The 24,615-nt window shown below is 41.1% G+C and overlaps 2 protein-coding genes across 2 annotated transcripts in view; both read left to right on the top strand.

Moving 5' to 3' along the window:
* The first annotated feature begins 276 nt into the window (after positions 1-276).
* Positions 277-19,874, top strand: LOC110463681 (mucin-5AC-like). The gene is made up of 17 exons (XM_021518479.1): positions 277-440; positions 1,620-1,752; positions 1,943-2,283; positions 2,757-5,105; positions 5,323-5,461; positions 6,214-6,611; positions 7,134-7,275; positions 7,475-7,998; positions 8,614-8,746; positions 9,887-10,350; positions 10,769-10,919; positions 11,655-11,909; positions 12,801-13,636; positions 14,591-15,416; positions 16,383-16,570; positions 18,597-19,822; positions 19,860-19,874. The coding sequence occupies exons 2-17, from the start codon at positions 1,715-1,717 to the stop codon at positions 19,872-19,874; spliced, it is 8,025 nt and encodes a 2,674-aa protein (XP_021374154.1). The 5' UTR covers positions 277-440; positions 1,620-1,714.
* A 15-nt stretch (positions 19,875-19,889) lies between these two features.
* LOC110463680 (mucin-5AC-like) overlaps positions 19,890-24,615 on the top strand; it is a 34,039-nt gene continuing 29,313 nt past the window's right edge. Inside the window, exons 1-5 of the mRNA XM_021518478.1 lie at positions 19,890-20,459; positions 21,652-22,335; positions 22,675-22,734; positions 23,620-23,846; positions 24,405-24,531. Of these exons, the coding sequence (XP_021374153.1) occupies positions 19,979-20,459; positions 21,652-22,335; positions 22,675-22,734; positions 23,620-23,846; positions 24,405-24,531 (1,579 nt within the window). The 5' untranslated portion in view covers positions 19,890-19,978. The remainder of the gene's footprint in view (positions 20,460-21,651; positions 22,336-22,674; positions 22,735-23,619; positions 23,847-24,404; positions 24,532-24,615) is intronic.

Genomic DNA, 24,615 nt, shown 5'->3' with positions numbered 1-24,615 from the left:
TCCAGTATTAGGACCCAATGGTCAGCCCACCGCTGGTCCAGGATTAGGACCAAATGGTCAGCCCACCGCTGGTCCAGGATTAGGACCTAATGGAAAACCCACAGCTGGTACAGGATTAGGACCCAATGGTCAGGCCACAGCTGGTCCAGGATTAGTACCTGATGGAAAACCAACAGCTGGCACAGGACTAGGACCCAATGGAAAACCCACAGCTGGTCCAGAATTAGGACCTGATGGAAAACCAACAGGTCCAGGATTAGGACCTGATGGAAAACCCACAGCAGGTCCAGGATTGGGACCCAATGGTCAGCCCACAGCTGGTCCAGGATTAGGACCTGATGGAAAGCCTATACCAGGATTGACACCAAATCCACTTCTTGGCAAGACCACATATATACCCCTTACGACCACACATGGTCATTATACCCCAACTAATGGAGGTAAGTTGAAAGTTTAAGATATGTTTGTCACTCCTAGATTTTTTTTATTGTTTTATAAATCATTTGATTCTCACAATTTAGACTATTAGAAAAACAAATGTTGAATTGAATAAAGCTTCTTTCACATTTATTTCTGTATATTTTTAAAAGTGAATAGGATGACACGATTTGCTTTGTGTATTTATATTAGGTACTATACAAGTCATGTACTACGATCTGAAACAGTTACACATGGTTTAAAGATTTGGTCATGTAATGGCAAAACATATTGTTGATATGATTTAGAAGGGGAGAGGTAGTGGGATGGTTCAATAAAAGGAGGATGTATTTTGTAGTGAATTCAAAATGTACACTGTAGCTGATAACAGATGAAGCCATTTCCAAATGGTAGAGTACCTGGTGAAAAATCCCTAGATACGGGCTCTTATTGACAACACACTGTCAGAATAAATGGTATGCAAAATAACGCTTTTAACTTTGTACTTTTTTTATTTCTATTAAAATTCTATTTTACTTTGGGAGATTTCAGCCATAACTGAGGAATGATTTTCCTTCAAATGATCCCTGTCCTACTGCACTGTGGTTTTTGTATATACAGTTATCTCCCCTTAATTTCCATACCATAGCTCTAACTGTAGTTGGGTCAGAGTAGCTCAGTTAGAGCAATTGTATAACAAATCTTCACTCCAGGGTTTGAATATCAGTCTAGACCCACTGAATCTTCACACTCAGAACACCCTTGTTCATAAAATTTTGTTTATTTCATCTTTATTATTCTTTTCATAAAAGCCCTGTAAGGTCTGGTTTTCTTTTCAGAAATGATTTATCAAAGTTATCATCATAGTGGAAAACACAGTTTCCAATATGTTTTTTGGGGTGATATGGGATTTTAAGCATTGTTTTCAACTCATATATACTGATACACAAAATGATCCCATCTGACTGGGAAAAAATAGATTGGGTAAGCATTCACCTAGTTTAATCTTGGTCGCTTGTTTATGTCTTTTACTTTATATATGAAAACTGACACTTCTTGCAAAGCTTAGATAGGGTCAAATCTGTGAAGAATCAAGCCAAAAAGTAATTTTGGACCCTTTTAATGTCTATTGGCTTATAAAGGGTAAATCACTGTATGTATATGTTGAGTTACATAATGATATGTCTGTGATTCTCTGTAAGGATGTGATAATGAGCTTGGAGTGTCCAGTCCAGTCCTAGTTACCAACGACCAGCTGGATTCTTCATCATCTAACGGTGCTTCCACGGACGCTAACATGGCCAGACTCAAGGGAAATGCTGCATGGGTTGCAAGGTAGGTCTTTTTTGACCCAGGCACCTACCTAACTACATGGGTTTTCTTCTGGTACTCCAGGTTTCTCCAACATTCAGACCCCCGCATGCTTCCATTATGACCTAAAAGATTCATAAATATAAGTTAAAAAAAAATGATTCATGATTGTGGTAAAAGAAATAAAGTTTATATATAAACATTATTATTGTAGATATAATGACGACCAGCAGTTTGTACAAGTCAACCTGAAACAACCTACACGAATCTCTGGTGTGGTCATCCAGGGTAATCCCCTCGCACCACAGTGGGTCACCAAGTATGTTGTGCTCGTCAGTGACGATGGAGTGACCTTCAGCCCGTATCACGAGACTGGTGTTGCAGAGGAGATGATATTTGTCGGCAGTCATGACCAGAATACTCCTGTCTTCGCTAGATTTGATAGAGAAGTTCTCACAAACTTTGTGCGCATTCAACCCCGCGAGTGGCAAGTTGGCGTGTCCCTTCGATTTGATGTTCTCAGCTGCTATAAACCCTTGCTATCAGCTTCTACAGGTACCTGGTCTTTTCTAAGGTTTAAGTATAGATTCAGAATTTTGCCAGGGACAATTAGTTCTGTATAATTTAGCTACGTACACAAGTTAAATTTAATACCATATTAGTGTAAATTCTATATTGAAAGATGATTGTGAACAAAATTGTTTTGTGTTTGACATTTTTGTTGCAAGGGTACACAAATTAAAAAAATCTTGCAAGTATCCATTGGCAATAACTATGTGCTTACCATATTTGACAGAATTGAGATTTGTAACAGTGTTAAGCGTGATCTATACATATCAAATATAGGTAAACTTACCTCTTTAATTCCCTTTTACAGGCAACTAATCTTTCAATTAAAACACTTCCATAACAATTCTTGATGAAGAACAAATACATAAAAGAATCTTAATATAAAATTTGTCCATATCATTTAACATAAATACCTGATTTAGTACCATTTCAATTGTTAACAATTTTGAAATTAACAGTAACCCCAGGAGTAGGACCAAATGGTCAGCCTACAGCTGGTCCAGTATTAGGACCCAATGGTCAGCCCACAGCTGGTCCAGGATTAGGACCCAATGGTCAGCCAACAGCAGGTCCAGGATTAGTACCCAATGGTCAGCCAACAGCTGGTCCAGGACTAGGACCTGATGGAAAACCAACACTACCTGGTGCAGGATTAGGACCTGATGGAAAACCCACTGCTGGTCCAGGATTAGGACCCAATGGTCAGCCCACAGCTGGTCCAGGATTAGGACCTGATGGAAAACCAACAGCTGGTCCAGGATTAGGACCTGATGGAAAACCCACTGCTGGTCCAGGATTAGGACCCAATGGTCAGCCCACAGCTGGTCCAGGATTAGGACCTGATGGAAAACCAACAGCTGGCCCAGGACTAGGACCCAATGGTCAGCCAACAGCTGGTCCAGGATTGGGACCAAATGGTCAACCCACAGCTGGTCCAGGATTAGGAACCAATGGTCAGCCCACAGCTGGTCCAGGATTAGGACCTGATGGTCAGCCCACAGCTGGTCCAGGATTGGGACCCAATGGTCAGCCAACAGCCGGTCCAGGACTAGGACCCGATGGAAAACCAACAGCTGGTCCAGGATTAGGACCAAATGGTCAGCCAACAGCTGGTCCAGGATTAGGACCTGATGGTCAGCCCACAGCTGGTCCAGGATTGGGACCCAATGGGCAGCCAACAGCCGGTCCAGGACTAGGACCCGATGGAAACCCAACAGCTGGTCCAGGATTAGGACCAAATGGTCCGCCCCCCGCTGGTCCAGGATTAGGACCTGATGGAAAACCAACAGCTGGTCCAGGATTAGGACCAAATGGTCAGCCAACAGCTGGTCCAGGATTAGGACCTGATGGTCAGCCCACAGCTGGTCCAGGATTAGGACCAAATGGTCAGCCAACAGCTGGTCCAGGATTAGGACCCAATGGTCAGCCAACAGCCGGTCCAGGACTAGGACCTGATGGAAAACCAACAGCTGGTCCAGGATTAAGACCCAATGGTCAGCCCACAGCTGGTCCAGGATTAGGAACCAATGGTCAGCCCACAGCTGGTCCAGGATTAGGACCTGATGGAAAACCAACAGCTTGTCCAGGATTAGGACCTGATGGTCAGCCCACAGCTGGTCCAGGATTAGGACCAAATGGTCAGCCAACAGCAGGTCCAGGTCTAGGACCTGATGGAAAACCAACAGCTGGTCCAGGATTAGGACCGAATGGTCAGCCCACCGCTGGTCCAGGATTAGGACCTGATGGAAAACCAACAGCTGGTCCAGGATTAGGACCCAATGGTCAGCCCACAGCTGGTCCCGGATTAGGAACCAATGGTCAGCCCACAGCTGGACCAGGATTAGGACCCAATGGTCAGCCCACAGCTGGTCCCGGATTAGGAACCAATGGTCAGCCCACAGCTGGTCCAGGATTAGGAACCTATGGTCAGCCCACAGCTGGTCCAGGATTAGGACCTGATTGTCAGCCCACAGCTGGTCCAGGATTAGGACCTGATTGTCAGCCCACAGCTGGTCCAGGATTAGGACCTGATGGTCAGCCCACAGCGGGTCCAGGATTAGGACCAAATGGTCAGCCAACAGCAGGGCCAGGTCTAGGACCTGATGGAAAACCAACAGCTGGTCCAGGATTAGGACCCAATGGTCAACCCACAGCTGGTCCAGGATTAGGACCTGATGGTCAGCCCACAGCTGGTCCAGGATTAGGACCTGATGGTCAGCCCACAGCTGGTCCAGGATTAGGACCCAATGGTCAACCCACAGCTGGTCCAGGACTAGGACCTGATGGAAAACCCACTGCTGGTCCAGGATTAGGACCAAATGGTCAGCCCACAGCTGGTCCAGGATTAGGACCCAATGGTCAGCCCACAGCTGGTCCAGGATTAGGAACCAATGGTCAGCCCACAGCTGGACCAGGATTAGGACCTGATGGAAAACCCACTGCTGGTCCAGGATTAGGACCAAATGGTCAGCCCACCGCTGGTCCAGGATTAGGACCTAATGGTCAGCCAACAGCTGGACCAGGATTAGGACCTGATGGAAAACCCACTGCTGGTCCAGGATTAGGACCCAATGGTCAACCCACAGCTGGTCCAGGATTAGGACCTGATGGAAAACCAACAGCTGGTCCGGGATCAGGACCCAATGGTCAGCCCACAGCTGGTCCAGGATTTGGAACCAATGGTCAACCCACAGCTGGTCCAGGATTAGGACCTGATGGAAAACCAACAGCTGGACCAGGATTAGGACCCAATGGTCAGCCCACTGCTGAACCAGGTCTAGGTCCTGATGGAAAACCAACAACTAAAGGTATTATTATTATTTTGGATAAAGAAGTTTTGAAAGTTATAAAATCAGATAATGAGTTTGTTTAAGTTAACTTAAAAATCATTAAAAATGATATATTTATTGGACACTTACTTCGTACTATTGATGCTGGTCAAAAATGATTTTTTAGGACAAAACAGAAATGAATGAAGATATGTTGCTATCAATCCTATAGTTTTGTAACGGATTGTTTCCATAGCTCCCTGTATTGAACCAATGGGTGTTGACAACAGCATGATTGTCCAGGATACCCAGATGACAGCATCATCTTCCCGGGATTTGCTGTCTGCAGCATCTTTTGGCAGATTGTACAATGAGTTTGGAGCCTGGGTACCCAAGTGAGTACAATGATATCTCTGTAACTGTTATAAGAGTGAGTACCATTAGAATAAATCTATACCAGTGACCATATACCATATTTTTCATAATTAGCACCCCTCCCTCTATAAGTGCCCAATCCCTTTTTCAGGAAGAATTGTAATTCTATAATCCCCCTCCCCATTCCAGACCTTACCCGGCCTGATCAATGATTGACAGTACTTATACTTTTAAAGCAGAGATTTATGTCTGGTGATCATGGCTGAATTTCCTGTGAAGTGATGAAACATTTGATATCCAACCTCCAGTCACACTGGGATGTTTATAATGTCCTTCTGTTATACTGTAGTAACACAACTTGTTCTATGATAACTCACATTTTATCATCCTAATAAGTGCCCTGATTTAAGCTGATTTTATAAGCCCTGGGTGCTAATTATGGCAAACACAGTAATCACAATATTTGAAGAAAAAGGAAGGAAACATGTTTTTTTCATATATTTGTCTTTAATTTAATCTCAGCTTCTGTAAAAATTGTTCTCAATCTTTTAACCAATATTCTGGACCAATCAGTGAAACAAAGGAAACATGAACTTTCTGCTCTTAAGCCACCAGCATTTGATAAATGTGCATAATGATCTACCATTATGCAGAATAATATTTTCAATATTACCCTCTCCTCATGATTTTAAAAATTAACAATGCTTTTATTAATTTTAATACATTGTGTTTACACACAAACATGAAACCGAGCATTTATTTTGCATGTAAGGAGTGGCTACAAGCGAGACTGGATACAGGTAGATTTCCTCACCCCGGAGGTTATTACTGCAGTGATCACCCAGGGGAGTCCAATAGAATCCAAATGGGTGACCAAGTTTATCATCTCTACAAGTCAGGATGGCATCAGCTATCGTCCTTACTCCACTGATGCAACAGGAATGCCAAAAGTGTTCTACGGCAACACTGACGGAAGCAACAGGGTCATCAATCAACTCGACCACCAAATCACAGCCAGGTTCATTCGTATTATTCCTGTTGACGCTGCTGCTGGAGGAGTTGCAATGAGACTGAACTTCTTGGGTTGTTTCTCCAGTGCAACTCCAGCTCCAGGGAAAGTCACCAGCAAACCCCAAATCACGCCAGTACCAATTACTACCTTGGAACCAGGTATGTCTTTTCACTCTGAGAAACACCCTATAAGTACTGTATAGTTGCTAATATTTACGGGCAGATTTTATTTCGCTATATTCGGGTCACCAAAGGTAGCGCGAAAATATGAGACAGTAAATATTAACACCATGAATTTAAAGAAATAAAAGAAAGACCTGTTTACCCTTTTACTGCCAAATTATGAAGATAAACACCAATTCAGTGTAATATTTTATGATATTTTCATAAAACATTAGTAAAAGTACCCTCGTTAACGCAATATTTTTACTTGGAAATCATTAAGTCAGTTATATATATATATATATTGTGTTGTACAGTGTATTTGTCCATTGAGACAGTACAGTGTATTTTAGTGAGTATTTTACCATTGAGGCAATATGATATGTTGTGTGCATTTTACCTTTGAATCTGTAGGATGTGTTGTGTTGCAGTGTTTTTTACCATTAAAACAATAGAATATGTCTTGTGTTGTAGTGTGTTTTTTACCATTAAAACAATAAAATATATTTTGTGTTGTAGTGTGTGCTATACCTATGGGACTGGAGAACAGCCTCATTGTAGGTGACAGCCAGATCTCTGCCTCATCCTCCAAGAGTCCTAAGAACAATGCCACCCAAGGTCGTCTCTATGGTGACGGCAAAGGAAATGCTTGGATACCTAGGTAGTATACATTGAGTTATTTGACTTCCCAGATAACATGTTAATAGTAAACCTTTCAGAGACTTTACTACGCCTAAAAACAGTTGTGTTAGTTTCATTCAATTAATAAATCCATCAAAACATATTAAATATATTCAATATTTCTTTAACTTTTAAAAAATTTAAGCAAATTGCTTATTATCTAAAACCAATTGTTTCAGACTTTCTGATAAGAATCCACACATTGACGTGAACTTCCTAGAGGCCAAATCTATAACTGGGGTTGTAGTTCAAGGTCAAGGCAAGCTTCCACTGTGGGTCACATCCTTCACTGTATCAACAAGTTTGGATGGAAACACGTATGTACCATACAAGGATCACGGGAATGATACGAATGCTAAACATTTCCCCGGAGACAAAAACAGCTACACTCCAGTCACCTACCTCTTCAACAGGAAAATTGTTGCCCAGTATGTGAGGATCACACCAATTGAATATTACGGACTGCCCGCCATTAAGTTCAACATCATGGGCTGTAATCCATCAGCTCCTCGACCTACACTTGCTCCGTTGCCTGGCAGCCAGGGTGTCCCAACAGCTGCACCAAGTCTGGGAGGTGCTGCCAAGCCCACTGCAGCCCCAAATGCAGGATCATACAGCAAGCCCACTGCCATGCCCCTTGCCCCAGGTCATTCAGCTCCCACGGCTGCCCCACCAATTGGCAAATTTGAGGCACCACCAAAGGGTAAGGATGACAACCACAACACTCATATATGTTGAGAGATAGTCACATGTTGTATATGTTATACATAGTCTCTCTCTCTCTATATATATTGTATCCCAACATACTATATGTAGTCATTACATGGGAAGAGGGACAGTAATGCTGTTTTAAACAGTGAAGGTTAAAAGTTGGATTGGACTCTGAAGTTTTAAGCATGATTAAGATTGATTAAGATATCACAGATAAAGACAAATAATTGTATATAGTACATTTTTAGATGTAAAGACATAAAACAGAGATGAATGAAAACATGCTTGAAATAACAACAGTACTGTTTGTAAGTTTTATGAATAAACTGTACAGTAAATAATTAGAATCATTAACTATTAACATTTATGACCATTATTATTCTTGTGAAGCATTAAAATCCCAATCAAATTATCCTTTACCGGTTCTGCCTTGGATAATGTTTTGAAGCCTATTAAGGGAAACATCTAATCATCAAGTGTTGTATGGTATTATAAAGGAGAATGCATACCGGGTACTATAGACAGGTTGTTAGGACCTTTCCTAAGTGATCTGTTTACTTTAAAATTGTTCATCATTACTGAAATATTTCTTTGCGGCTCTCATCAGTTTGCCTGTCCACTATGGGCCTGCAGAATCACTATGTGGTGAGCAACAGTCAGCTGTCCGCCTCCTCCTCCAAGGATAACAACCATAGCCCCAGCATGGGCCGAATCTTCTCACAAACTGCCTGGATACCGAGGTATGTATTCCTCATACCCGGTTTTAAGTTAGATGTGAATGCATAATATAATCTAAGTAATATCCCAAAAATGTCTGGAGTTTTTTCCTCAGAGTTTTATCATCCTCAGAAAAAAATTGGGTAGGTAGGTAAAAATAAAATATTTTGGAAAATATTTTTACTATGCTTACCGCATATAGAGCAGGAGTTCTGACTTTAACAGTGTATATATCACGAAATGCCAATACAAACTTCAGGGCAGGCACAAAAATCTAGGGTAGGTATGGTTAGCGGAAATACAAGATTTTTTAATTGTATTTTGCCTTAGTATACAGTAAAAACCTTTCAAATTATCACCAACAAAACCAATGCTTCTGTTACTTGTCTAAACCAATCATCCATGTGACCGGTCTTTCTTTTGAGTGAAAATGGGTTTTGTGATTACTGAAGTTCAGAGCTCTCTACAGAGTTACCTAGTTAAGGTCTCATTTATGCAGGCTTACATGTAGTGCAGGGGCTGGTTTTCAGAGTATCTACAGCAAAACCCAACTTTACCATCGTCAGACTTCTAAGACATCTTGTAATATACATGTATAGTGAAAACTGCCTTGACAGACACGTAACTTTAACTCATTCACCCTGAAGACACATTTGAACTCTTCCAATTAAAAGGTTGGAATAGTTCATTATGAAATTTCAGGGGTGAATGAGTTAAGGACATCCTGTTATATATATAAAGTAAAAACATGACTTTATCATCACCTGACTTAAATAACGACCTGTACTGTCTGATATGAGTTTGTGGCTAATGAAGATTTAATTTCTGTACCTGTAACCTCGGTTTATATGGACACTGTGATAGCCAATCGATTGATTCAGTCCTTTTTATGTTCTTAAAGACAGATTTCACTGTACATTGATACCAAAAGTAATTTTAACTGATAACTCTTCATCAGAAATAAGAATACATTCTTACATAACATTTTCCTTAATTTTTGAAGAGATAAAAAAAGTTTACGATTTGAGCCTTTGTTCAGGTTTTAGTGTTATCCAAACTTCCGATTTCCCATCAAAAGGATTGAACTTCCAGCCTTTTTGTCCATAAGCCCATTTTCATCTCTGATTTCACTTGCAAAACTCAATTTTTTGATGTTGTTACAGTGCTACAGACAGTGCACCTTGGATCCAAGTTGACTTCAAGAAGCCTAAGTTGTTGTCTGGCGTCATCACAATGGGCGGTCATCTCTTGCAGCAGTGGGTAAAGGATTACAAGATTACCACCTCCCTAGATGGGAAGGTGTTTACCCCCTACAGCGATGTACCAGGCTCCCCTGTTGCCAAGGTGTTCAATGGTAACACTGACAGTTCAACTCCGGTCCGACAGCTCTTCAACCGTAACATCACCACACAGTTCATTAGGATCTACCCGCTGCATTTCCAAGGCTCAAGTCCTGCCCTGAGACTGAACATTCTAGGCTGTACTCCAGATACTCCTGCTCTGCCAACTCCTATTCCAGGGGCAACCAACAAACCAACTGCCATGCCTCTCCCAGGACAAGGAGGGGTGCCCACAGCGACTCCTGCACCTGGTGTCACTACCCTTCCCACTGTTGCACCAAACACAGGTAACTAAAGTCACAGCAGCTGCAACATGTTACGATTTCAACAGTAGAATCTTAAATTCCACTTTTATTGCTGAGACTACATGTTATGGTTCACCTGAGGTAGCGTGGTATAGAAGCAGTGACTGTTGTAATATGTTATGGTAAAGAAAACCAAGCCCAAACCCCATATGCATATAAACTTGATGAAATTAGCTGTAAAGAATTATTTCATGACCATAAAAAATCTTAAATGAATAAATGCAAGCAATAAAAGCCCAATGGACCTCTTGTTTTGGTTTACCTGAGGATAAAAGCTGAAACATATGTTGTAAAACATCATAGGAAAATAGAACAAACCCCATACCCTTTTACATATATGGTGTGATAAGCTATTTTGTAATGCAGACTTTCTTAATTATATAAACTTCCTTCGTTGCAGTTTGTGATGTGCCCATGGGCATGGCTGACCGACAAATTGTCAAGGACTTCCAGTTGTCAGCTTCCAGTTACCTTGACCGCTTCCACTCAGCTAGCCGTGGCCGTATTTACACGCAGAAGGACGGCAGCTATGGAGGTGGATGGATACCTGCGTACGTGTAACATAAAAGTTTAGGAATTGTTATATTGTAGCATGATATATCATTATTAACCTTAGTAATTTGCCTAAATTCTTCTAACCTGGGAACTGATTCACTGATTCATAAAACATTACATCAGGGCCAAGTTCTTTTTAACCTGGTTAGCTTTATAACAATAAATCTGGGACAATTAATAAAATATGGACTTACAAGACTAAAACTTTACCTACAAAGATTTTAAATGTCCTATAGACAAAATACATGAATATTCAAAAATCTTCAGACGTTTCCCAAATTTCTAATTTTGAATTCATTTTTTGAACACTTGTTTACCCTTTCACCCCTATGTAACTTTAGTAGACCCTACCATGCATTGATCTAGATGAGTTCATCATGGTCTACAGTGGTGAAAGAGTTAAGAATCAGGCTTGTCATAATTTAGCCCTGGAGAGAAGCAATTTTGCTTAAAGTGTTTTCAAAACATTTTACTGCCTTTCTAAATACTAAACTTATATCTGAAGAAACATTGTATGTTCGGGAACTTTCGCCCTATGCTGATACAATCTGTATTTGCCCAGAGTTAGCTTTGTACTTCACATTTGATTGCTGTGTTTATTAATGTTGGAATTTTAAAAATCTGCCTGCATTACAGAGGGTGAAAAAGGACAAAGTTAAACTGGCGAAAATATTCCTGTATACAGTACAAATTTGGTTGACCTTGAGTACTAAAACGTTATCTATTTTCAGTGTCAAGAATGACCGACAGTACATCCAGGTTGACTTCCTAGCCCCGTATCACATCGCGGGAATCATGAGCCAGGGCCAGCAAGACAGGAAATTCTGGGTTACCAAGTATGAGGTGTACTACAGTCGCGATGGAAAGAACTTCCTGCCTGTGACAGCCTCCATGACCGACAAGTCCCCATTGGTGATCTCCGGTAACACCGATCAGAACACTCCCATCACCAATACGTTCCCTATGATCTACGCCCGATACATCAGGTTAGAAATAATGCATTATTACTTTTGATTTTAAGGATCTCTGTTCCAATGAGGGCAAAACACTATTAAATACCACTGAAGTAACCTCCCCTTAACTTCATTTTGTATATAACTGTAGCATGACTGGGCCAGACCTGGTACTATTGTTGATTTAGTAGTTTACTGGAATAAAGCCAAAGTAATACATTTTTATGATGGATGGTCCAGGGTTTAAATTCGAGTCTAACCCTGTTGTATATTTCAAAACACTATTAAGTTCTACTGAAATAACCTCCCCTTAAGTTTATTTTGTGTATAAGTTTAGTACGACTGGGCCTGGTACTATCGCTGACTTGGTTTAAGTCACAATAATATGATGGATGGCCCCAGAGGTTAAAATCCTGGTCTTGTCTTATTGTATATTTACACTCAGTACACTGCTATTGATAATTTTTTGTTTATCAATTTTCATCTTTGTGAATTGGTTCATAAAAATGTGGTAAGGGTGTGTTTTTTTAAGAAATGATTTCTTATTGCTATGATCATGTCTGAAAAAAAGTTGAATGCATAGTTACAGTTTTGTCAGTGCACATGGATCCTCAGTTTGAATATATTATTTAATTAGTGGCTAATTTCAATTGAAACATTGTTGATTTAGTGATAATATTCTGAAACATGTGCTGATGCCATGGTGCTTTGATTTGATCCTGTAGCTTTATGTTAAAAGCATGCTGAATGAGCATATACTACCTTCCTCAAACAGCTTAAATTTGTGCAAACTTCAATAATAGATGAATGCCCAATTATATCCAGTTAAAAAAACATGTTCATGCTTTTCAGATCTGACTACCTGTATATCACTGTTCAAAATTGATGCAACTCTTTATTTCATGAGTATTTGATTTTTGCCAGGATTCGTCCACTGGAGTGGCACCAAGGTATTGGACTTCGTTTTAATCTTGTTGGCTGTTTGTCGCCGACCCCGGCCCCAACCACCATGGAACCATTCATCCCTGGCTCAACAATGGAACCCTTCAATAAGATGTCGACAATGGAGCCGTTCATTTCACCATCCACCCTAGAGCCGTTTGTGCCTGGTCTTGTTGAGAAAACGCCTGTACCGACGTCCTGCCTGTATTGGACACCCTGGATCAGTACAGTCAAGCCTGACCAGACCGGAGAGTACGAGACAATCTATAACATGAAGAACCTCATCCGTACGTGTGAGATGAACAAGATCACTAAGATTGAATGTCGGGCCGTCGGTTCACACATGACGTTCAATGCGACGGGTGAGGTTGGCATTATGTGCGGACTTGATTACAATGGTCTTGTCTGTCTCAACAACAAGCAACCCTCAGGACAATGTCAGGATCACGAGATCAGAGCCTTCTGCGACGAGTGTGCTTCTCATGTGACAACAACCATCCAGACCCCGCCTCCACGAGTAACGCCCAACACCAACCTTCCTCTGTGTAACGAGAGTAAGTGGTCGGTGTGGATCAACAAACATGTTCCCAGTGGAGATGGTGGCGAGGTGGAGAACCTGTCCACAGCAGAACGCCAGAGTCTATGTAATGGTGGACGTATCACAAAGGTCGAATGTGAGGATATGTATGGTGTATCCTACCTCAGCAGTGCTGCCTTGAGCTCTTGTACTCCAGAAAATGGCTATGTGTGTCGCGATGAGGATAACGCACCTCTTCCATGTGACGACTTTACATCTCGTTTCTTCTGTGATTGCTCAGGTAGGTAATGTTTTGAAATTGGAAGGGTAACTTTTACAGTTTTTGCAAAGCAGATTTTTAATTTTTAATTTTTGTTCTTAAAATTTGACCTTAGATCCACAGGTCAAGTTGTTGTGGTTCAGGTACTTTTTAGTGAAAGTTAAATAAATCTGATAGTAATTAACCTATCAAAGGGAAATTTGTTGAATTAATAGAACTAGACATACATAATCCAGAATTACCATAAAAATATATGGAATCTCCGGTTTATGATTTAGGTTTTTCTTTGTTAAAAAACATATTTATTTATTTTTTCCACTGCAAAGTATTAAATTAATTCCCAAAAGTGAATTATCCAATTACAGTATAATTTTCTACCTGTTATAGCCTAAGCAGTATAATATATTNCCCCCATTTTATCATTACAGCTTATATAAGTAAATAACATAATTTACTTAGTTATGAGATGTGAAGGGCAAAATTAACAGTGAGTGACAATTGATTTAATTGGCAAATGGTGAAAGTTTGACTAGGTGATAATTTCCTGGTAATACAGTTATTATTACTTTGATATTTATATTGCATATTATTAGTTAAACAGTTAATTCCTTTGGGTGTCTGTGAAATTGTGTAACCAGAGACCAGTGACTTGAGGTATCCTTCCCTGACTGAGGCTTCAGTCAACATTATCAACAATATTGATTAGGGTAGACTACCAAGGGTAGCCGGTTGAAGTGCAAGGGTCTGATTTTCACAAAATTTATTTAATATATAAGGTGTATTTAACTGTTATATTTTACTTACACGAATTTAAACCCTCAACAACAAAACTTGATTTCTCACCAGATATATTTCTCACCAGATAGTGTTATTAGATTGGTTGTTGAAAGATTTATATAGATTACAGATTGAAGTTAAGGAAAACTTAATTTTGTTTATATTGAACTAACTAACACACATTATATTTTAATACAGAACCAACAACTCTTGTGCCTGGTCAGCCCACAGCTGGTCCAGGATTAGGACCCAACGGTCAGCCCACAGCTGGTCCAGGATTAGGACCCAATGGTCAGCCCACAGCTGGTCCAGGACTAGGACCTAATGGTAAGCCCACAGCTGGTCCAGGATTTGGACCAAATGGTCAACCTACAGCTGGTCCAGGATTTGGACCCAATGGTCAACCTACAGCTGGTCCAGGATTAGGACCCAATGGTCAACCTACAGCTGGTCCAGGACTAGGACCCAATGGTCAGCCCACAGCAGGACCAGGACTAGGACCCAATGGGCAGCCCACCGCTGGGCCAGGACTAGGACCCAATGGTCAACCCACAGCTGGTCCAGGCCTAGGACCCAATGGTCAGCCAACAGCTAGACCAGGACTAGGCCCCAATGGTAATCCTATATTATATGGTCCAGGATTTGGACCAAATGGTCAACCCACAGCAGGACCAGGACTAGGACCCAATGGTCAGCCCAGAGCTGGACCAGGACTAGGACCCAATGGTCGACCCACAGCTGGACCAGGACTAGGGCTCAAGGGTCAGCCCACAGCTGGACCAGGACTAGGCCTCAATGGTCAGCCCACAGCTGGTCCAGGACTAGGACCCAATGGTCAGCCAACAGCTAGACCAGGACTAGGACCCAATGGTAATCCTATATTATATGGTCCAGGATTTGGACCAAATGGAAAACCAACTGCTGCCCCTGAAAAATGTACACGGTGGTCAGCTTGGCTCAATAGAGACAAGCCCAGCACAGGAACAGGTGACTTGGAGTTCATGACACCAGAAGAACAACACACGTAAGTATATTCTGGGCCTGTTTTAGCTCCGTAAGTATACTCTGGGCCTGTTCTAGCTCCAAAACTGTCTGCCCCTTTTTAGCTCAAACTTTTGTAAAACTCAGACCCTTGAACTTCAACCAGCTACCCTTGGTTGTCTACCCTAATCAATACTGTTCAGCTGGACCCTCTGTCAGGGCAGGATACCTCAAGTCACTGGTCTCTGGTCCCCCGATTTCAAAGACACCAAAAGGATTTAACTGTATGAAAGTAATCCTAACTGACTGCCCTTATCTAGCTCAAAACAGACTGCCCTTATCTAGCTCAAGACAGACTGACCTTTTCTAGCTCAAGACAGACTGACCTTTTCTAGCTCAAAACAGACTGCCCTTATCTAGCTCAAAACAGACTGACCTTTTCTAGCTCAAAACAGACTGACCTTTTCTAGCTCAAAACCGACTGCCCTTTTCTAGCTCAAAACAGACTGCCCTTTTCTAGCTCAAAACAGACTGACCTTTTCTAGCTCAAGACAGACTGAACTTTCATAACTTAAAAGTGACTGCCCTCTTTACCTAACTGGAAACTTGATTTATTTACATAGAAAGGAATCTGATAATTTTTTTGATGAATTTTATATTGTGTCAATATGTGAAAGTATATCAAAGTAACCTGTATAACACTTACTTTATATAAAAAAAACATCCCACCTCTTGTATGTGTTCTGTTGACCTCTTGATTGAAGATATAAAGCATGGAGTTTATCCACGACACCTCAGAACATGGTATTTGTTATATGTTAGTATTTTTCTGCAATATTTCCAAGAAAATTTTCAAATTGTTGCAAGTCCCTAAAAGGCCTCAACTTATAATTGGTTTTGTATAAAGAGGAATTTATGGTATGGGGGCCATGTGGAACTATGAGTTTGCCTCATAATAACAATTCTAGTTTAAAGAGAATTTACACAATTTATTTCCTTTTCAAATTAGTTTCTGTGCCCAAGGGGAGATAAGCAAGGTGGAGTGTTACTTGGCCGCCGATAATACACCTGCCTACAGCAGTGGAGAGAGCATCACCTGCAACATAGTGACAGGATTCTCCTGTAAAAATGTGGAGAACTTCCCATTTTCCTGTCAGGATTACAAGATCAAGTACCAGTGCAAAGAACTATGTGCATGTATGTATAGTTGTATAAACCCATCATGTTCATGACTTGTAAATCCCATTTTGCATTTTTACATACATGTATATACAGTATACAGTACTTTAGAATCACAAATTTTTGTGAAGTTTTTAATTTTGTACATTTCATGGGTAACCTTCATCCACAAATTCATTAGTCCACGAAGTAGTTCCAAGTTTGATATTAAACAATTCTCCATTTGAGTGGGTACTCGTAATCCTTGAATTCATGCACCTACAAAATGGTGTTTTGTTGGGAAACCACGAAATTTGGGACCCTGGAAAAACACCTGATTACACAGTAAGTTGTACCTATTGGTTTCACTCAACACCAAATTTTTTAATTTAATTTTATTGCAGTCATTCTGTCAGTTTTAAACTAAGTGATTTTTCTTCCTTGATTTCAAAAGTGCATGTAAGGTTTTGATCAGAAATATTTTAGAAAATTAGGAATTTTTCACATCTTATTTTTCAGTATGCATGCATGCATGAATGACTCTCTAAGATTTTCTAAGAAAACACAATTGGGCTTGGAGAAATCTTTGAGAGATTTTTGTCAAATATATCTGAAGGCTCATCAATTTTCATTCTCATTTACCTCTCATTGTGAAATTGTATATTTCAATGTTTATGCTTATGAAAATTTCATGAATTTATTCCGAATTGAGTTTTGGAATTTCTATGTATTTATGCTCGGTAAACCACATGTCTTTATTCTTTTTGAAAATCAACTAACTCCATTGAGATAAACATGATAACCAACCATAACTCATTGAGGGACCTCTATATATACGGTATAAAACATAAAAACTACACGTGACTAGGACGGTGATATTTAGCTGTTTAAAAAAATGTCCTGTTTATACAGTCTGTAATGTTCAATATCAACAAGCTGAATAGCTTTGTTTGCCAGTTTTTACCCTTTGAAATGTAGCACTCTTGTCAGAACAGCTCTAAGGCATGGTCAGTTACATTACTTAAAAAAATATATCAGCAGATGACATCTTTGCATCAAACAATTTTTCAGTGATAGTTGGCCGAGGAAAGTTAACACCAAAATATGCAGTGTGTTCTCACAAGTAGTTATCAATCATTATTGGTAAACACCGCATGCTTCCAGAGTAGGTAGTGTCCAGATAAGATAAGGTTGGCATACTTAACCCTTTCACCCCTATGTAACTTCAGTAGACTACCATGCATTCATATGAAGGGGTCCATTATGGTCTACACTGGTGAAAGGGTTAAGGATCCCCGTACCACTGGGAAAACTGTAAACTGGACATTTTGGCTGCAGTTTAATGTTCACCTTTTTTGCCCCTTCCTAGTGAGGGCAAATCTCTCTTTACAGCAAACACTGGTTAACAACATCATAGACATAGTCAGTAAATGTAAATGCGAAATTAACACCGGGCAAATATGGATTTTACTGTCGAAGGACAAAATTTTGACTGCCGGTGAACGTCAAACACCTCCAGTCTGTATACAGTTACTATGTATTTTATGTTATACATTGCATAATTTTTATAAGAAGAACAAACATTAATCAAAAACAATATTCTGATTGAACAAAAAATAAAATATGGGACAAGATCAAGATTTGAACCCTGGACTACAGGTTGTTATACTATTGCTCTGATTGAGCTACCTGATCGAAGGAGGTGTCCCGGCCTAACTGTTCTACAGATATACCCTCAACTAAGATAAGGGGAGGTTACTGTATAATTATACAAAAAACTTTCAATGCAGTGGGACAGGAATCGTTAAATCAAGAAAAGAAGTTCTAAGATGGCATGGACTTATCAAAGTCTGGTTTTAGACAGGAATCCATATAACACGAGTCATTATAGATAGGTAGGATAATTAAAATGTACTTTGTAAATGATGAGCAAACACCTTTAAAATTCCCTATGTGAACATGCCATTGCACAGCTGAGATGATACCAAAAACATATCTGTAGATTACTAGTTCTGGATAAAATTGATCACTATATTCTAACTTCTTTATTCTGTTCCAACTGCAGTTACCAAACCAACAAGACATGACATATATTCCACCACACCTCTGCCTGGAATAGGACCCAATGGTCAGCCCACAGCTGGTCCAGTATTAGGACCTGATGGAAAACCCACAGCTGGACCAGGATTAGGACCGAATGGTCAACCTACAGCTGGTCCAGGATTAGGACCTGATGGAAAACCCACAGCTGGTCCAGCATTAGGACCCAATGGTCAGCCAACAGCTGGTCCAGGATTAGGACCTGATGGAAAACCCACAGCTGGTCCAGGATTAGGACCTGATGGAAAACCCACGGCTGGACCAGGATTAGGATCCAATGGTCAACCCACAGCTGGTCCAGGAATGGGACCAAATGGTCAGCCTACAGCTGGTCCAGGATTAGGACCCAATGGTCAGCCCACAGCTGGTCCAGGTGTAGGACCCAATGGTCAGCCCACACCTGGTCCAGGATTAGGACCTGATGGAAAACCCACAGCTGGACCAGGATTAGGACCGAATGGTCAACCTACAGCCGGTCCAGGATTAGGACCTGATGGAAAACCCACAGCTGGACCAGGATTAGGACCGAATGGTCAACCTACAGCCGGTCCAGGATTAGGACCTGATGGAAAACCCACAGCTGGTCCAGGACTAGGTCCCAATGGTCAGCCTACCGCTGGACCGAATGTAGGGCCTAATGGTCAGCCAACAGCTGGTTCAGGTGTAGGACCTAATGGTCAGCCCACAGCTGGTCCAGGAATGGGACCCGATGGTCAGCCCACAGCTGGTCCCGGATTAGGACCTGATGGAAAACCCACAGCAGGACCAGGACTAGGACCAAATGGTCAACCCACAGCTGGTCCAGGGTTAGGACCTGATGGAAAACCAACAGCTGGTCCAGGAATGGGACCAAATGGTCAGCCTACAGCTGGTCCAGGAATGAGTGCCATTGGTCAGCCCACAGCTGTTCCAGGATTAGGACCTGATGGAAAACCCACAGCTGGTCCAGGACTAGGTCCCAATGGTCAGCCTACCGCTGGACCAAATGTAGGGCCTAATGGTCAGCCAACAGCTGGTCCAGGTGTAGGACCTAATGGAAAACCAACAGCTGGTCCAGGATTTGGAACCAATGGTCAGCCCACAGCTGGTCCAGGATTAGGACCTGATGGAAAACCCACAGCTGGTCCAGGATTAGGTCCCAATGGTCAGCCTACAGCTGGTCCAGGATTAGGACCAAATGGTCAGCCCACGGCTGGTCCAGGATTAGGACCTGATGGAAAACCCACAGCTGGTCCAGGATTAGGACCAAATGGAAAACCCACAGCTGGTCCAGGATTAGGTCCCAATGGTCAGCCTACCGCTGGACCCAATGTAGGACCTAATGGTCAGCCAACAGCTGGTCCAGGAATGGGACCCGATGGTCAGCCAACAGCTGGTCCCGGATTAGGACCTGATGGAAAACCCACAGCTGGTCCAGGCATGGGACCAAATGGTCAACCCACAGCAGGACCAGGACTAGGACCCAATGGTAAACCCACAGCTGGTCCAGGACTAGGACTCAATGGTCAGCCGTCAGCTGGTCCAGGACTAGGACCCAATGGTCAGCCCACAGCTGGACCAGGACTAGGACCCAATGGTCAACCCACAGCTGGACCAGGACTAGGGCTCAATGGTCAGCCCACAGCTGGACCAGGATTAGGACCCAACGGTCAGCCCACAGCTGGTCCAGGAATGGGACCCAATGGTCAGCCAACAGCTGGTCCAGGAATGGGATCAAATGGTCAGCCCACAGCAGGTCCAGGAATGGGACCAAATGGTCAGCCCACAGCAGGACCAGGACTAGGTACCAATGGTCAGCCCACTGCCCAGCCAGGTTTAGGACCCAATGGTATGTACCCAGACTACATTTGGAAATAGGGGAGGTTGGGTTGATTATATAGAATTATATAGGTAGTGAACAATGCAGTTTAATTTTCAATGCATTACATTACTTTACTTGTAGTTAGTAAATTGCATACAGTTCTTGTTCTTTCTAAGAAAAAATCCATATGGACAATAAATCAACTTTTAAAAAATTGGAAATAATCTCAGAAATTAAAAGTAAAGGAGATTTACATTTTAAAACTCCCACTCATTTTATTTTGTGACTACCAGTAGGTATTCTTACCCCAAGTAAGCTAGACACCTATAATCACACAGCTGTACTCACATACTGTAATCAAATTGTATTAGGTGTTCCTATGGTAGATTTGCTAGGCACCAATAATCACACACTGTAATCAGATTGTATTGTACATGTATGTATGAGGTATTCTTACTAAAGGTATGCTATGCACCTATAATCACACACTGTACTCCAATTGTATGTTTAAGGTACTCCAACCCCAGATAAACCAAATATCAATTTTCTTGCACAGCTTGAGTGATACACTGTACTCCTATTGTATGTAGTGAAACCAAAAGTTTTCCAAGCATCAATACTCATAGAGTTGTATCCATACAATGTACTCGGATTGTATATATTAGGTACTCCATCCCTAAGTATGCCAGGCAGCAGTACTCACACAGCTGTATCCATTACCATGTACTCAGATTGTATGTATTAAATTCTCCAAACCCAGACACCAGTACTCACACAGTTTTAGTGACACAGCCTGTATTCAGATTGTATTGTATTTTATAGGAACTCCTAACCCAAGTTAGCCAGTGCTCACATAGTTTTATTGACACAGTCTGTACTCTGAGTGTATTGTCTGTTATAGGTACTCCTAGTCTGTGCTCAGATTGTATTGTCTGTTATAGGTACTCCTAGTCTGTACTCAGATTGTATTGTATGTTATAGGAACTCCTTACCCAGGTTTGCCAGTACTCACACAGTTTTAGTGACCCAGTCTGTACTCTGATTGTATTGTATGTTATAGGTACTCCTAGTCTGTACTCAGATTGTATTGTCTGTTATAGGTACTCCTAGTCTGTACTCAGATTGTATCGTATGTTATAGGAACTCCTTACCCAGTTTTGCCAGTACTCACACAGTTTTAGTGACCCAGTCTGTACTCAGATTTTATTGTATGTTATAGGTACTCCTACCCCAGGTTTGCCAGACATCGGAACTCCTACGGTAGTAATCACGCAATGTACTCAGAGTCAATTTTCGAATTGGATAAACCAAGACAAACCATCTAGTGGTGATGGTGACCATGAGCAGGCAAGTCAGACTGACCTTGAAGACTTCTGTATTGGTGGAAAGGTCACGAAAATTGAATGCTACACATCTGACGAGGTAAACCCCATCCCTTTCTACAGCACAGGAGAGATAGTCACCTGTAACGTGGCATCTGGTCTCACCTGTCTTAATTCGGAGAACTACCCGATAGATTGTAACGACTATAAGATTCGTTATTACTGCGAATGTTCACCACATACAACATCTGCTGTCACACCTGCAAGGGTTTCCACAACATCCCTACCCTCTTTCGTCCGTTGCGGCTGGTCTTCCTGGTTGAACAGCTACACTCCAGAAAGTCGCCTAAACAGCGGAGATTTCGAGACCATTAATGGGCTGAAGTACAAGTACGGTCTTTGTAAGGACATAATTGATATTAAGTGCCGTGTTCGTGGAAGCGAAACACCCCTAGCCATTGCCGGGCAGAAGGGCGTGACATGTGATGTGACCAATGGACTCAGGTGTTACAACCGTGACCAACAGAATGGGCAATGTGAAGACTACGAGGTCCAGGTCATGTGCTGGAATAACGACTACTGTAAGTATATCTTAGCAGAAATCTGGATGACACCATCTTACTGTCACAAGATTCCTTTGTATCACGTAGCTGGAAAAGTTAACAATACCAAACAAAAATAATCTTTAGTAATAATATGTGAAAACAAAGGAGGCATATATGAAATGCTTCTTAATAGAAAGTAGATAAAGACTACATACCAAAAAATCAAAAATCCTATTGGAAGAATATCATCTTCTTTTCCTGACACATACTTCAAAATTTCAAGAAATTTATGAAAATTGCCCGAATGAACATTTCATTATTTTCCTGCATTTTGTTTTGTTTTACATTCATGAATAACCTATATTTTCTCCTCAGGTAACCCCGGAATGATCTCAACAACATCTGGAACAAATCTGATCATAGAGACATCCACAGGTGGGTCTTCACCATTGATACTGAATGGTATATAAATCCCCTTCATTTTGGTACTTAATGTTTTACAGTGTTTTTCTTCTTCTTACCTCTCGCCTTGAACTTGTCCGTACAGTTTCTCAAAAACAAGTTGAATTAAAATGAAACTTAGTACTGGTTGGCCTGCCTAGATGTTCAAGACACTTTTTTCGGCTGCTGCACATTCAAGATAGCTCTCGTAGCTTCTGATTGGTCAAAATTGAAATAATGACTGATTGCAACCAAATTTGGTACATAGATGTATCATGTTGTTACAAACAGCACATGTACAGGGACTTCAATTTACACCATTTACAACTGCAAAAATAGCTTTGCAGACTTTTGTAACTTGTTAAATTTAGGTTTGAGAGCTTGTTTAACGTTTCTAATTTTTCTGGATGATTTCCTTGAACAAATAATATGTATGAGGATGCAGAATTATCATCAGAACACAATGTGAAACATACAAATTATTTGTGATTTCCAAAATTTCTCAGATAAGCAAGTATTTCAGGGTACCAAGGTCAATGCCAAGGTCACTCTTGCTATTTATAGGTCAACAACAGGGCCAAGTGCATTCATGTCATACAGTACTTTTCAGTTTTAACAGAAACAATATATTTCATCAGTTAATTACCTCCAAAATCACAGTTGATCAGAAATAAGATGGGATACAATTTCTACTTCATTGTACAATGAAACAAGTAATGATATAAAATTTCAGTAAAACTCAATATTTAAAACCCAGCTTACTTTACACTATAATGCACAGTAACTTGTGGAGTTACTTTGATATTTTCCCAATATAACCTGTGTTTGAAATAAGAAATGATGAGCCACACATTATAACCTGTGTTTGTGGGATTTCAGCGGTATGTGCACCAGGTGAGAGTCTGCATGCCTGTGCGTACAAATGCGAGGATATGTGCAACAGTCTGTCCAGCCTGACAGACAGCTGCAAGACTAGTGATGCATGTGTGGCCATGTGTAAGACAGACACATTCGCCTGTGCACCTGGAGAAAAACTCAAAGACAAAGGCACCTGTGTTCCAGAGTCCATGTGTCCCTGTCGGAAACAAGATGGCTCCATCGCCAAGGTAACTCATTGTTTTCAGCTGGTACTACTTGTAAGAGTTACTTCCCTCAGAATGTTAAATAAGCTTTATTTGTTGATTTAGAATTACTTATGTACAGGTATTTTAAATACATGAACCCTTGTTTGCTTTTAAAATGTGTCATCAATTACAGTATACTGGGAAACTTTCGCCCTGTCAAAAATTTGTACTTCAATGGTTAAAATCCACGTTCACCCATTATTATTTTTCGCACTAAAATGTCATAAATATATAGGGTATTTATATTCACTCTGATGATAATATCGCCCTCATTGTGAAGAGCAAACAATTGCAAGTTGACTATTTAGCTGTGGCAAAATATTCCCCGATATACAGTTATTAGCCCCTTGTCAAAATTTCTAAATTTCCACTTATAAAAGTTATTTTTGCAATCATTCTTGGTCCTTAGCACTTAGATGTAACAGTAATGTAGCATGAATATTCTTAACAGCGTAATGAAGTGTTGGACAGAGTATTTGGTCTGAAACAAGTACAAATACCCCCGAAAAAATATACAAAATTTCAACATTCTTGTTGCAGCCCTTCGAGACATGGACAAATCCGTTTGATGAGTGCTCTGTCTGTCGCTGCTTCAACAACACATTGAGCTGTATCCGAGATAATAACTGCCTGAGTACAACCTTAGGACCTTCCCCTCAGCCTGGAGGTGAGCTTCATCAACTCACACATACAGTACAGCATCCATCATATATCAGCCACACTTCCATCATAGATCAGCCACACTTCCATC

Source organism: Mizuhopecten yessoensis, unplaced genomic scaffold (genome assembly GCF_002113885.1).
Source record: "Mizuhopecten yessoensis strain PY_sf001 unplaced genomic scaffold, ASM211388v2 scaffold10921, whole genome shotgun sequence".
Taxonomy (NCBI): domain Eukaryota; kingdom Metazoa; phylum Mollusca; class Bivalvia; order Pectinida; family Pectinidae; genus Mizuhopecten; species Mizuhopecten yessoensis.
This window is presented reverse-complemented; position numbering and strand designations above follow the sequence as displayed.